The sequence below is a fragment of the Microtus oregoni genome, unplaced genomic scaffold (genome assembly GCF_018167655.1).
Source record: "Microtus oregoni isolate MIOR12 unplaced genomic scaffold, Mior012 000001F_ref0000356, whole genome shotgun sequence".
Taxonomy (NCBI): Eukaryota; Metazoa; Chordata; class Mammalia; order Rodentia; family Cricetidae; genus Microtus; species Microtus oregoni.
The window spans coordinates 75,623,441-75,637,453 of record NW_024543060.1 but is presented as its reverse complement, the minus strand read 5'-3'; the positions used below and the strand labels follow the sequence as shown (position 1 = coordinate 75,637,453).

The window sequence follows — 14,013 nt, the reverse complement described above, 5'->3', positions numbered from 1 at the left end:
TTGATATCAACAGGCCAGGCAGATTCTTGAACGCGAGTACAATAACCTGTTGGCCCTGGGAACGGAGCGGCGACTGGATGAAGTGAGTTGTCACCTCACTTTCAGAAGTCCCTTATAACTGGCAATAGCCTTCCACCAAGAAAGGCACACCAATCAGTTGTGCAATTCTAAATGGTCAATCCTAAAAACATAGAAACAAGTACCATTATACAGATGGAGCAAATTATATGTAGAAACATACAATAACAATTTGGGAAGTTTGGGAGGTAGTAAGGAAAGAAATATAATTATATTGTAATGTCAAAAATAAAGAAGAGGCCATAAACTTGAGGGTTAGAGCATGGGAAGGATTGTAGAAAAAATTAAAAAAGCAACACCTTAAGTTGTATAATAATTAAGGGTGTCATACAGCCTTAAAATGTAAGATAAGGTTTTATGTTATTGATCAATATTTAATTTAAATAATGCTTCTCCAAATATATACAAGTCAGAGACCCATACTATATTGAAATATATTGTTTCCTTCATCCACCTGTGAACACTGAATATCTGAGGAAATGTAAAACAAAATCATTTTGATATAGTATATATCACTTAGCCTAAAAAATATCAAATAAAAATAAAATTTAGATATTGACAATAGGAATTTTAACCCTTTATAATATGCAAATTATCTAAATTATCTCCCAAATAGACCTTCAGTGGGAGTTAAATTGACTGTCGCTAAAGGATATATGTTATATTGTTCCAATAGAGCCACAACAATTTGTAATGAGTAGTGTCATTTATTTCTCTATATGTCAGAATAAAATAAATGAGATAGTGAAGTAAATTACATATGTGTTGTGGAAGGAATGGGACTAGTTAGACCAGAAGAACATGGAACAGATCTCTGACACAACATAGATACAGCCCAGTGCCCTGTGCCCTGCCCCTCTGACCATTACCTGTTTATAATCAACCAGGAATGCCCTGACTTGCATGGTTCCAATATGCATGGCATAGTACAGAACTGGAAATTACACACAGAAAAGCTCATGATAACCTTCTGGGACTACACAGCCCTCTCAAAACTTTGCACAGTACAAATCATGTGCCAGGTGACTGAACACAAAGACACCTTAACAGCAAAAAGACTCCTCTCAAAGTGGAGACCTCTGCAGCAAATTGCCCTGTCTTTTGGTAGCATTTTACTTATTGGTCAATCTACTGCTCTCTCAGTATGCACCATCAACTCTTCTTCCTATTCTGGTCTAAATGATGAATTTATTCCCCCCTCCCTCTTCCCTGCTACCTCAGTGAGTAGATACTCAGTTTATTACATGCGTGATTATGTAGCTTCAGTCATGGTGATCTTAGAAAATGAGACCTATGTGGGATGATTTATACATTTTTTAGAAATAAACACATACACACATATAATGTTGAATTCTATATTTCTGATTACTATTTCAAATAAAATCATTGCCTTTTGAACAGGTACTTTGTATATACAGAGAGAGTGATTATTTCGTTGAGACATACCAAAATTGGTGACTAGAATTACATCATTTTTTTCTCTTTTGAAAATTTTATACACTCTATTTTGATTATATTCACCCCTCCCCCAAATCTTCCCAAATATCCCCTCCAAGTCATATACCCAATTTTGGGTTCTCATTCGTTTTTATAAACACATATAATCCAATAAGTGATACCCATATATTTTGGCCTTCAACCTCTCAGAGACAATACACTTAGAGAACACTAACTCTCCCACTTCCCCAGAAACTATTGACTATCAATAGCTCCTAAGCCATGAGTGAGATGTTAGGATCACCTCTTTCTCCGTGCTGGAATTTGGTCTGCCTCGAGCTTGCATAGGTCTCTGGCCTACTACCGCACCCACTGTGAACTCATGTTCATGGTTTCCCTGATGTGCCTAGAGCAGAGCTTTGTTGTAGTCATCCACCGCCTCTGGCTCTTGGAATCATTCTACTCTTTCTTCCACAATGATCCCCGAGCTTTGGAAGAAATGGTGTGATGTGGATGTCCCATATAAGGCTTAACATTCCCATAGTTTCTTATTCTCTGTACAATGACCAGTTGGGAGTCTCTAGGTTAACCTCTATTTACTGTACAAAGAGGCATCTCTGAGAAGGTTTTAGAGTTATGTAAATCTATAGGCAGAAGGACAAGTCATTAGGAATCAGTTAAATGCTATGTCCATTTAGAAGAGTAAGATCAGTGGGTTCCTCATATCCTGTATATCCACCTGTTCCTGGCCCTGACAGTGATGCTTGGTATTAGTCCTATCTTGTGGAGCAGCCTTACACTCAACCTGAGAGTGGTTGGTTATTCATATAATGTTTGTGTCACCATTGAACCAAGGGGCATGTTTTGTCAGGCCAGTGATCATTGCCACTCAGAAGGATTACAACTGCATAAGACGGATTGGTGATTGTTTCCTCTTCCAGTATCAACACAGTACATTTTAGAACTATAAAAGCCAGCCACTTGGCAGTAGGTTTCTAGAAGAATCCCAGCTTAGTCTCACCATGCTTTAGAGCTCATGTATCGGGTGCTTTCAGCAATAGGGTCTTATCAGCAACTTCTGGAGTATAGCTAGGAACAGCAGCATTACCATGTAATATTGATCCACCAGAGTTAGCCTTTGCTTTTAGTATTACCTTAAAATCAAGTGTGCTAATCGAAAGGATGGAGCCCGGGCTGCAAAGATTTTTCAAAAAAAAAAAAAAATCCAGTTAATTCCTCATCACCTAAAATCTAACAAATCACGTGTTTAGCGTTTCTTATTAAGATTATAGCTAATTGTATCACATGCTAACCAGTGTGTCTCAAATACAGATTTTTGTATGCTATCTAGCTTTTGTGTGCAGAAAAGTGATATTTGTTGATTATTTGACTCAAATGCAGTCTACTTAACTGATGCAATTAAGTATTGGCTCATACTAAAAAATCCTTTAGCGCAAAATGGAACCAAATAAATCCAATGTTCTATTTAGATTTAAAAATACCTTTAGTATTTGGTGATTTCAAGGATGTTTAAAGGTAACAATCTTTAGATTTGAAATCATATTAAAATTTTATCTAAATACATTTCTATCATATTTACTCCCTCCTTCTGGAACCAACAAAGGAGTTCAAACTGAAGCATAGCATTCCCCTGTGTACTAGACAGGCTAAATTTAAATAAACTCTATCACTTGCCCCTGAGCACACAGATGTATAGACTGTAGCTTCTTTGTTTTCATGCCATCAAACTCTAACTCTGTCCTGGCAGAACGATGACAAGAATTTCAGACGCGGCTCAACCTGGCGAAGGCAGTTCCCTCCCCGTGAAGTCCACGGAATCAGCATGATGCCTGGGTCCTCAGAGACATTACCAGCTGGGTTCAGGTTAACTACAACATCTGGGCAGTCAAGAAAAATGACGACGGATGGTACAGTAGTTTTACACTTCTCCCTATAGCATAAAAAGCTTGTTTAGCCAAAGATAAATAATTCTTCAACTTTGCATAGCCTTTCGTAATTGATTCTTTTCTTGAGTTGGTTTGCTCTGCTTGAAATTCATTTTGCTTTTTTATCAAAAGAAAGACAATGTGTAAACTGGCGATGCATACATCCATGAGACTTTATACACATTTGAAAAATAATTTACAGCCCTCCAAAAAACAGTTCCACTAATGTCTAGGAAAAACGTATGCATGATTTGTGTTTCTTTACTCTTCTATTGCCAAAATAAATAATCCACATATAATGTGGGTTTGATTTGAAATCAAATCCGACTCAATATGGGAATTCACTGTATTGGCACTTTTATACATTGAAATACAAATTTTATGTTTTATCCTTCAAATTAAGTTTCATCAGATATGTTTTGTCTCTGACCAGGCAGAAAGCCTTAAATAAATAATCACAAACATGAAAAGAGAATTAACATGCACAAAACCAACAGTGATTTCCCAATTGCATCTCTCTGTGGACACTAGACTAAGGCTACGTCCTTCACAAGAGAAACAGGCATTCTGGAGAGTCGGCTCAAATTTCTGTTTTGGAGACATCAAGGAAAAGCAGTCTTTCTCTTGTTTTTCAGATAATAATCTAGACTCTTCATTTCTTTTCAACCTGTTATGGCAATTAAAAATCATCTGTGCATAAAGTGTCTTTGATCCACATTTCTTTAGCACGTTAATATTTTGGAACTTGTTAGCAAGGTTCATGAATAATTTAACGTGATTAAAATTAGTATGGAAGTTTGTCTCTACATAGAGAAGAGAGAAAAATGCAATACCACAATCCACAATATCAAGTTCTCTGAGAGTAATCTTCACAGCAAAAGCAGGCTCACCCTGGGGAGTCGCTTTGTTACAGATTTCATCTAAGGAGGACTATATTGCACCTGAAGAGCTCAGCTCAATCGCACTCCAGTAGATTTTCATTAGTCACTGGGGCTAGAGAAGAGTACCGTGAGTGGCTAGTGTCTGAGAAAAGATAGTCTACGAATACGGTCAGGATCCCTTTCTGCAGAGAAAACCATTCTCTCTCATCTCTCGTGTGCGAACCTCTAAAGCCCTTTTCTCCTTCGCAGTTCCGTCATCAAGACTGCAGAGGTTAGACAACTCCACGGTTCGCACATACTCATGTTGACAAGCCACTCAAAGGAGACAGCGCTAACCTGCTGTGAGTAGTGTCTCTTGGCTGAAAAACAAGGAACCGACAGAAAGATGGGGTTCACAGAGACTAGGCAACATGCCCCATACCCTTTGGTATGGCCCTAGTGGCACAGAGGTGTGATCAGCCACTCTAGGAATCTATAAGTCCTGATCCTTCATCTAGCATTTCTTATAGTTACCGGTCTTCTGTGTTTTGTGGTCTGCCTGGTGAAGTTCTGCCACACAGTCATTCCATATTAATGAGTTGCTAAGCATATTATTTTCGGTGGCATATTATGTTGACACCTACATAGTTTTAGTAGTATGAGTCTGGCATTTGAATCTCAAACATCAAGTGTCTGTCGTAGAAGGTAGCCAAAATAGAACGATAGGAATTTGTGCAAGTTTGCAGCCAAATAGTATAAGAGGCAGGAAATTAGATGTGGAGTAATAATAACAAAAAAAGTTGAAAATAAAAGTGTTAAATTTCCAATGTCTTGTCTCTACCATTATGATTTATATATATATATATATATATATATATATATATATATATATATATATATATATCAATTTTAAGACTCTGGGTAGTACACATAAAAACAAAATTTATATAAGTATTAATTTTAAGACTCTGGGTAGTACACATAGAAACAAAATTTAGAAGAATTGGGAACCGAAATTGTGTAAAACTTTGTTCTATACATAAGATATAAGTCATTTATAAGGAATTACCAATTAGTGAAAAATATTATTTCATCTACATAACATGGAATTTTCCTTTAAAACTTTTTTATGAGTAAAACTGCTTTCCTAGATTTAGAAATTTTAATTTTTGAAAATTCCTTTAACCTAAAATTTGGGCGTACCAAACTGCTCTATGATTTCCAATGAGCTGATATTTGGAAAAGAAGAGTTTTGCAGCAGTATGCGTACCCAGGGATGGGATAAAAATGCAGAAAGAGAGAGCATCAATCTGCCTTGTGCTGTTTTGTTTTTTTTTTCCATTGCCTTCAATCAGGATATCTGTACAACGTAGTGTTGTCTTTAGGACTAACATAAGAGATGACATGTTGCCTTACATGGATCACTTAACAGATAAAACAGAAAAAAAATTAAGACAAATTTTTTAATTTCACAAAATGCTATGCTAATACAATTTTTTATTGTGATATACTCTTTAGTCTCATAAGGCATGGCTTAGAATATATAATCATATTGCTAAGCATGAGACTTTCCAAAATACTGTTTATAACAGATTCAACATATAACATAGTAAATTTCTCAGAAATTTAATAATTCACGAGCTTATAAATGACTAATATTTTCAGTAGTGCTTGCTGCTTAGCTCTAGGCTGATGCGTAGAATTAATCTTGAGCTCTTTGCAATTTTTCCGTGCATGTCATTCTAGTTCATATTTCCTAGTTATTAAACTTTAAAGGGAATAAAAATATGAAAAGGATCATCAAAGGCAGTCTTTACTTTTATTTTGGCGAGAAATTAAAATGACTGTTGTGACCAACAAAGTCAAAACAGACTTCTTATTGATCTTTTGTGTCAGTAAGCATCATTGGGGGATTTTCCTAGGTTACATCATGGCTGTAATCGGTGGTAAAATACATACAGCTGAAACAGAAACTTTAGAATGTGCTATAGTCTATGGTCTGTCTTGATTAAAGTAAAGCATCATTTTAAGAATTCTACAATATATGAACTAGAATCTAAATCTATTCTACAGAATAGGTCATTCCAACCCTACTTAATAATTAGCAACCTATAAAAAATTCAGAAGGCATGCTGACATTTTATGTGACTATCTCTGTTTCTACTATAGCCATACTTTTGCCAAAGTTAAACATATCCCACTTAACACCCCAGAAATACAGTAAGTGGAGACTAGCAAATGTCACCGATCCACTGTTAGGTCCATGCTAGATAGCTTTCTTTGCACTGAGGTTTTAGACCAGACCTATGCACCCCAGAAGAACAGTGGGAGCCACTGGCTCGGTGCTACCAATGAACTCATGCCCTCCGTTTCCTTTCACAGATGTCATCTTTTCAGTATACCCGACCTAAAGTGCACTACTGCCTACAAAGACGAAGGGAGAAAGCCTTTACGAAGACTGAATTCTAAGGAAATAATATAAGTAACAGTTTACCAAACATTAAACACGTGATTTTGGGGGGAGTCAGATAATAAGTTTGGTTAGTTTCCTATGATTGTAATAAAACGCTTAAGTCATCTGAAATACGAACATCACCCACATCATAAATTCTGTACATCCGATGCTTTTATGAGATGGAATTACTTGTTTTTTCATGTTGTAATATAATAGGCATTTATGTATTACTGTGTATTATTTCTTTTTAAATGTGTAAGTCTTCTGTAAATGGATATAAATATGATTTTTTAAAAAATAAAATATATGGTTCATGGAGTCTTGAGTGAAAACATTGAACAATTACAAGTCCTGTTTGTATCTTACCATTTCACAATTTTTACAGTCAATCCGTATGTTTCCTAGAAGCATGCTTCATGCTTCAACCTGCTTCTTCTGTAAGTCTGTCAAACCTTACAGCTGAACACCTGCCTCTGATCATGTAAAAAAAAAATTAAAAAAAATAGAGAGAGAATGATTTAACTTGGACCTGGAGCCAAAACTTACCTTTCAAGGCAATCAGGGATGTGATGTCCTCTCTCTGTAGAAATAGCACTGTGATGGCTCAATCTCCTTTTCAACAACAACAACAAAAAAAAAAAGCCAAACTCTGTTTACAAGCATTATATGCAATGCTTTAAAAAATTTATATTAAAAAAACATTGTCTAATCCTGTTGCCTGTGGACCAAGAAACACACACACACAACATAGCCACACATACATACAACCCAGACACACACACACAGAGACCTTCTTTATTAAGAACCCACATGTTCATTCAAATACCCTGAACTGCCAGCTAACCCTGGACAGTGAGTGTCAAACACCATGGAGTCGGAGGCCCATCTCCACCAGGAACAAAAACACAAACAAACTGAACCCTTTAGCACCCCACCCTTTTGAAAATCACTGTTAACAGGGCGTTAGCCAGACTCAAGTCTAATGTTACTCAAGTCTATGCCTTTAGCGGAAATGAATTTTTTTTGTGACTTCCCTGAATTCATTTTCATCCAAGGACAAAAGACAGAATGATGAAAATATATAGTGTATAAAAAAGTAGAGAAGAGTCATCTCTTTCTTGTGGCTTTATTTGGTGATGTCACTGTTGTTTATTCCTAGTTTATATGGGAGATTTCAAAGTGAAACCTATCTAACAATACCATGGATCGAACTGCTGTTTACCTGCTGCTTGGTCTTATTAAGTGCAAGATCTGTCATTAGTAACTTCTTTTTTTTTTCTTTTGTATTTTAATTTGTTATATTTGCATGTACATTTGTTTTGATGTCTATTTTTGTTGAACAGATTCAATCAAAAGGTAATGGTTACAGAAGCTCTCTCCATTGTCAATAAAAAAATAATAATGCTTCCAGTTTTCTGTTTAAGCTCTGTTTTCTAGTGCATAAAATTTAACAAGTTATTCGAATCACAAAGACAATCACTCAGTGATTTTCAATTCAGTTTTCCTCGAAATCAGATCTGCCACTAGAGGGAGGTCTAAACCAGCTGATGGAAGTGTTCTGAATTTAAAAAGAAAATGTTGCTCAAGTAAAACCAGTGTTAAAGGAGCAAGAGCAGCTCAATGAAGTCACCTAAATGAAATATAAGAGAAACTAAGATACTCATACTCTAGAAAACATTATATTCATATTTATACACCAGTAGAACAACCAAGTTTGCAGAGCCCTAGTGGAAGACATGTAATAAGTAACATATGAAGAAGAGAAAGATTATTTTGGCTGATATTTTTGGATGATCTAGCTTAAGAATTGGCAGATCTGCATGCTTTGAGAAATCAAGTGGTGTGGGACGGCACGGCAGAAAGCATGTACTAGAGAAAACTGCTTGCCCAACGCCACGGATAATGGAGAACCGTTGATGGGATTGGAGCCACAGTCCCCTTGGGAGAAGTCCACTTCAGTGACCCAAGCATTTCCCATCATTATCGCCCAGTAGGGCACTCGGCACAGAAGCTTTGGGGAACATTCCATAGTTAAGACTAGCAGCCACTCACTCAGTCACCGAAATCAGTTTCTGCTTTTGAGAAAATACATTTAAAAAATTACTGGTGATATGTATGTACTAAGTACTAACAGTGTGATACACAATGTACAACTACTTTCCTCAAGAAAATGCAAAATATGTTTTAATGTATAAGGATATTTAGTCAGATTTAAAAACCAGTTTCATGGATTGAGTTTAAATTTCTGGGTAGTTTGTTTATTTTTTATTTTTCCCATATGACCAACAAGATTAGGAATTCAAATATTTTAGAATATCGATCAAGCCCTTTCAAATACAATTTTATGTAAATAAACCTACCTTTTGACATGTAAAACAAGTTTCATTTATATCTGTTGAATGTATTTTATGGGGAAAAATAAATTGGCACACACTTCAGTTACTAAAAGTACTTTTATTTTTATTTGCAAATGTTTACAAATTTAAAATTTTCATAAAATACAAGATCACACAGAACCAATTTAGGTAAATAGAAGTATGGTCACATTTGTTTAGATTGCATTATTGCTATCAAAGACACACCCAATTCAAAAACTTCTCCTGAAATTTGGCAAAAAAAAAGTATTATAGTGAGATTTAAAATGAGAAGTCATTTAATTTTCTCCCCAAATTGTAAAGTGTCTGATGTGTATGTTATATATTTCATTTCTCCATTTCAGCCACAAGAATGTGACCATTGTCTCTGGACTGAAGCAGAGAAGTTCCTCACTGAAATATAAGAAACAGCTCCATCCAAAGTGTAGTGCACTTGGCTTTTTGTTTGCTTATTTGTTTTTTGTTCTTAGATTCCCACAACTGGAAAACAATGCAGGCCTGTATGCTGAGGTGGCCCTTCAGATCTGTTAAAGAGGAATAGAGGAATATCTACAAATGATCTGAAGATAAAATTCTTCTTCAGTCCTTAGATTTGCCTGAGTTTGTCACTTGCAAACAAAAATTGATGAATTCAGTTAAAATATCTGACTCAAGTGGGGGAAAATAATGAACTGTGTCATAATGCTAACATATTAAAAATAATAATGATTTTTAACCCTATAGTCTTGATAATGTATAGAATTTACACATGCAATGGGAAACTCAAGGAACTGAACAGGTTCCAGTAATAATATGTATATCCAGTTGGCTTAACTCATGGTACCAAAACAATTAAAGATAATAAAGTTATTTTTTCAGATTTATCAATGAAGAAGGTGGCTTAATCAGTAAGTTTCCTTTGAGAAGTCACTTATCATCTACTCAGCAGTCCAAAGAGGCCTAAAAGGAGAGCTTTTATATAAAATACACATTATTTTATGATAGTAAATTCTAATTTGCTGCTTTCCACCTGCATTTCGTGTATTTGAATGGTTCTGTTAGAACATTGGGCTCTTTATAATAATATTTCCCAGAAAGCGAAGAATTGAGAAATTATTCTGAAAACTCTGTTTCAATGATCACAGTATACTCCTTGGATTTAAATGTATGCTCTGATGAATAATACATGTAGAGCTCTAATCTAGTTAATTATTTCTTTCTACTCTAGTTAATGGATATACTTCTATAACCTTATTAAAGGCTCATTTTTAATGTTTTTGAAAAGGCTCAGTCATTTTATAGAAGTGTAGATGGAAATAAATGTTAGAGCATAATTTGTAAATGAGTTAACATTTATTCAAAGTGAAAACTTGCAATAAAAGCAGACGTTTGGGTTTCTCATGAAACCCAGAGGTTCGTGCGTGCAGTCTCTTTCCTGAGCCATATTTATCTGGGGGCTGATATGACTGTCTCCTCAATAGAACACATGATTTCCAGTACTTAAGGCTTCACATTCTTCTTAAAAATCCCTTGTTGGGGTATATGGCTCAAGGCCCCACCATAAATTCATTGATATCCTAGAGTATAGTGCAGTGGAAGAGTGTTTGTCTAACATGCAGAAGTCTCTGGGTTCGATCCCATAAGAGTAAAAAATGCTAATTTGGAACTCAGTACGATAGTATCCAAGCAACCAGGAGTTAGAGGACCAGGGTTTCCAAGAAAGCCACACTCATATAGTAGATGTGAGGCCAACCTAAGAGACATGTCACCTTGTCAAAAAAATAAAATAAAAGGAAAAGAAAAAAACAAAACAGAATGGGGGAACTCATTGATATGATCTAGAAAGTCTCTTGATTTTTAGAATAAGACTAAAACTTCCCTATTTTTTTTATATATTCCTTTGCCACTCCATTCCATTTCTATGCCATTTCCTTGAGGCTATTGGTAGATGCAGGCATCAAGACAGACACAATCAACTCGGGCATGGGATTTGAGGAGCCTTCATTCTACAAAAGGTTTGGTGGAAAACTGTCTAGTTTCTCTGCAGATATATGCCTTCCTTTACCCAGTCACAGACAACCTAGAAATGGTACTCCATTCTGGGGTCCTGTGTTGCTAGAGAACCTAGCAACACTGCTCCATCCTCGGCCCTGTGTTGCTTACACAATCATCTCTAAACAAGTTAGTCATCTTAAAAACATTAAACACTTGAGGTTCCATAATAACATTGTAAATTATATTTTACCTTGATTTGAATTTAGATTTTGATCAAAGTGTGGCTGATTCTTATCTCCTGGAAGATATAGATGCTTTCAATTGAAATGTGTTTGTAAGGCACATGAATTTATAAAAATGTATACACCAAAGACATGTTCCTTAATATGCAAGATAGCATATAATGATCCACGTTACAGGAAAGAGGTAACAATATGAACTGTCTCACATAACATAACATAAAATAACATCACATAGAATACAGCCCTTTCATGGGTTATTAGACCGATTTAATTCTAAGGCTCACATTTGAGTTAAAAATGAAATTTTAAGCATTTACTTATAGAAAATAAACAACTTAAATCCAGCTAGAAGATGAAGACAGACTGACTGGATATAGTAAATAAAAATCACAAGTTCTGCCTCAGCACTTCTTCTATGTGACCAAAAATGCTGGGGTCCTCAATAGTAGGCGTTACCTGAAAAGAAATGAACAACGTCAGATGCTCACATCCCCTTTAACTTCTATAGGACTTTTTGTACAACAAATAGTGATATACTTTGTTTTAGCACTCTTATTTTTGTTTTGTTATGCTTTTAACTTTCTTTTGAGGTTTTTCTTTTTGACACAGTGACTCCTGTAGTATAGGCTAGCTTCAAACACCTTACCTAGCAATGGTCAGTCTTGAGCTCTTGATTTCCCTGACTTTACTTCCCAAATGCTAGGGTTACAGGCCATGTGATTTATGCCCCCAATTATTTCACAAAAGGAAAAGAAACAGATAAAATGGGTGAAGTAGGGATCTTCAAGTACAATACTTAAAGTTTAATCTTTAGGAATAGTCAAGGAAATAGTGGGTTTAGCAAAATTGTTGGCATGTCAACGGAGTCTCCAGATTTTGTGTTTGTTTATTCAGAAATTCCCTCAGACAAATGTTTCTTACAATTCTATTAAAATTATTGATGAATTTATAGATGTTCATGACAATCACATGCATTGACATTGAAACACGTATGTACTTGAATGTCTAAAGTTTCCTAAGACAATTGTCTCTCTTCATAGTAGAATCAGTTAGCACTGATATCCTAGAACATTTTAGACTTCTCAAAAACTTCAATTTCTCCTAAAGGATGGTCTTTAGTGATTATAATGAAGCAAAATATACATTTAGTTCAAAGAGATGAATTTCTTCAAGTGTATTTGAAATGTACAAAATTGATAAACTCAGTTCACCCATCAGTTTCTATAAGTAAAGCATATGATTTAACCAATATTTCTTTCTCAAACTCTCATACTTACAGAGTATGAAGGTTTGCTGGGGATAGAATTCATGCTTGAAAATATGAATTTAATAGAATTTTGCTTGTGCCAACACATGATCCAAATCATTTCAGGACTCAGCATTATAAAATCGGAATTATTTACCTTATAAGGCTTGCCATTGACCAAGGCAGACAGTGTAGACCGTGGAATTTTGCCAGACCTCGTTTTGGGTAACTGCTTGACAAAAACTGCATTCCGAAAAGCAGCCACGGGGCCAATGCTCTGCCTAACATGTTTCACGATTTCTTCCAAGACTTGTTCTTCTGTTGCATTTATATCTAGTGAGAAAAAAAGTGAGCTGGTAAGTGAAAAACTAATGGCAATCATTCCATCCCAAGTAGCGAGGGATGACAGAGACAGCTCACCTTTCTTCAACACGCAGAGGGCTAAAGGAACATGACCTTTCAAAGGGTCTTCTTTGCCAACCACAGCACAGTCAGCAACAGTGCCATGTGAAAGGACTGACTGCAATAAAAAAAGGCCATACTTTAGAATATATATGCTTATAATCTCAATATCTTTAGAAAACGGAATCGTGAGATCCATAGCCGCTTTCCTGCAATTTCCTACAGGTTCGCATCATTTCAACTGAGGCAAACAGTTAGGATCCCCATGGTAGTTACTGCTGGCCGACAGTAACAAAGATAAATTGCTTGGCTTCCCTGGAAAGCAAAACGATTGTTTCTTCATCTTAATTGCTTGTTGATGATGTCAAAGAAAATGCGTCATGGACATTGTACGTAAAAAGAGCACACAGGCCTTCTCTAACAGGAAGCTTTAGGAGTATTTGATTCGATATCAGAGCTGTCTACTTAATAAGTGTGCTTTTCAATAGATCCAAGGATGCCCCACCCCCCAAAAAAGTGAATTTATTTCGGAGGAATAATGGAACATTTTATTCCATAGGTGGATCCTACCACCTACAGAGACTTCTCCAAATATAGGGGAGATTTTCCATGAAGAGAATCCCTGGTATCAGATATCACCACTATGGAGAAAAATGTCTGTTGTGCTCACCCAAAGGTCAGTAGGTCATTAAGGGCAATTCAACTTTATCTCTTCAGTCACAGATTTATTTACTACAAGAAATATAGATGCCTGTGGTTAAATTATCTACTTAGGTGTAGCATACACAAATGTATGAGCAAAAGTTCTCTGAGACTGATGCACATTTGTCTTTTCAAATGTATAACAAGAGGGAACAGTCAATAGTCTTGATACACAGCTCATTCCCTGGAGCTGATTCTGTCCGCTATTCATTCATTCAACAAATACTTGATGCTCTCAAAACTACAAGACTACTGCAGTAGGCTGAGTGAAGAGCAAATATGCACAAAGGATTGTA

The 14,013-nt window shown here is 35.8% G+C and overlaps 2 protein-coding genes across 26 annotated transcripts in view; one reads left to right on the top strand and one right to left on the bottom strand.

Moving 5' to 3' along the window:
- The window catches only part of Ppfia2 (PTPRF interacting protein alpha 2), a 346,500-nt gene extending 339,406 nt beyond the window's left edge, over positions 1 to 7,094 (top strand). For 14 of the 25 annotated variants that reach the window (XM_041668226.1, XM_041668294.1, XM_041668327.1 and 11 more), the window contains 4 exons: positions 14 to 82; positions 3,284 to 3,443; positions 4,592 to 4,683; positions 6,704 to 7,094. In XM_041668226.1, the coding sequence (XP_041524160.1) occupies positions 14 to 82; positions 3,284 to 3,443; positions 4,592 to 4,650 (288 nt within the window). In that variant the 3' untranslated portion in view covers positions 4,651 to 4,683; positions 6,704 to 7,094. The remainder of the gene's footprint in view (positions 1 to 13; positions 83 to 3,283; positions 3,444 to 4,591; positions 4,684 to 6,703) is intronic. The other 11 variants (XM_041668357.1, XM_041668347.1, XM_041668337.1 and 8 more) reach the window with 1 other exon arrangement.
- Positions 7,095 to 9,210: 2,116 nt separating this feature from the next.
- Positions 9,211 to 14,013, bottom strand: part of Acss3 (acyl-CoA synthetase short chain family member 3) — a 154,552-nt gene continuing 149,749 nt past the window's right edge. The window contains exons 14-16 of the mRNA XM_041668440.1: positions 13,034 to 13,133; positions 12,771 to 12,946; positions 9,211 to 11,823 (exon numbers count right to left, since the gene is read on the bottom strand). Of these exons, the coding sequence (XP_041524374.1) occupies positions 11,755 to 11,823; positions 12,771 to 12,946; positions 13,034 to 13,133 (345 nt within the window). The 3' untranslated portion in view covers positions 9,211 to 11,754. The remainder of the gene's footprint in view (positions 11,824 to 12,770; positions 12,947 to 13,033; positions 13,134 to 14,013) is intronic.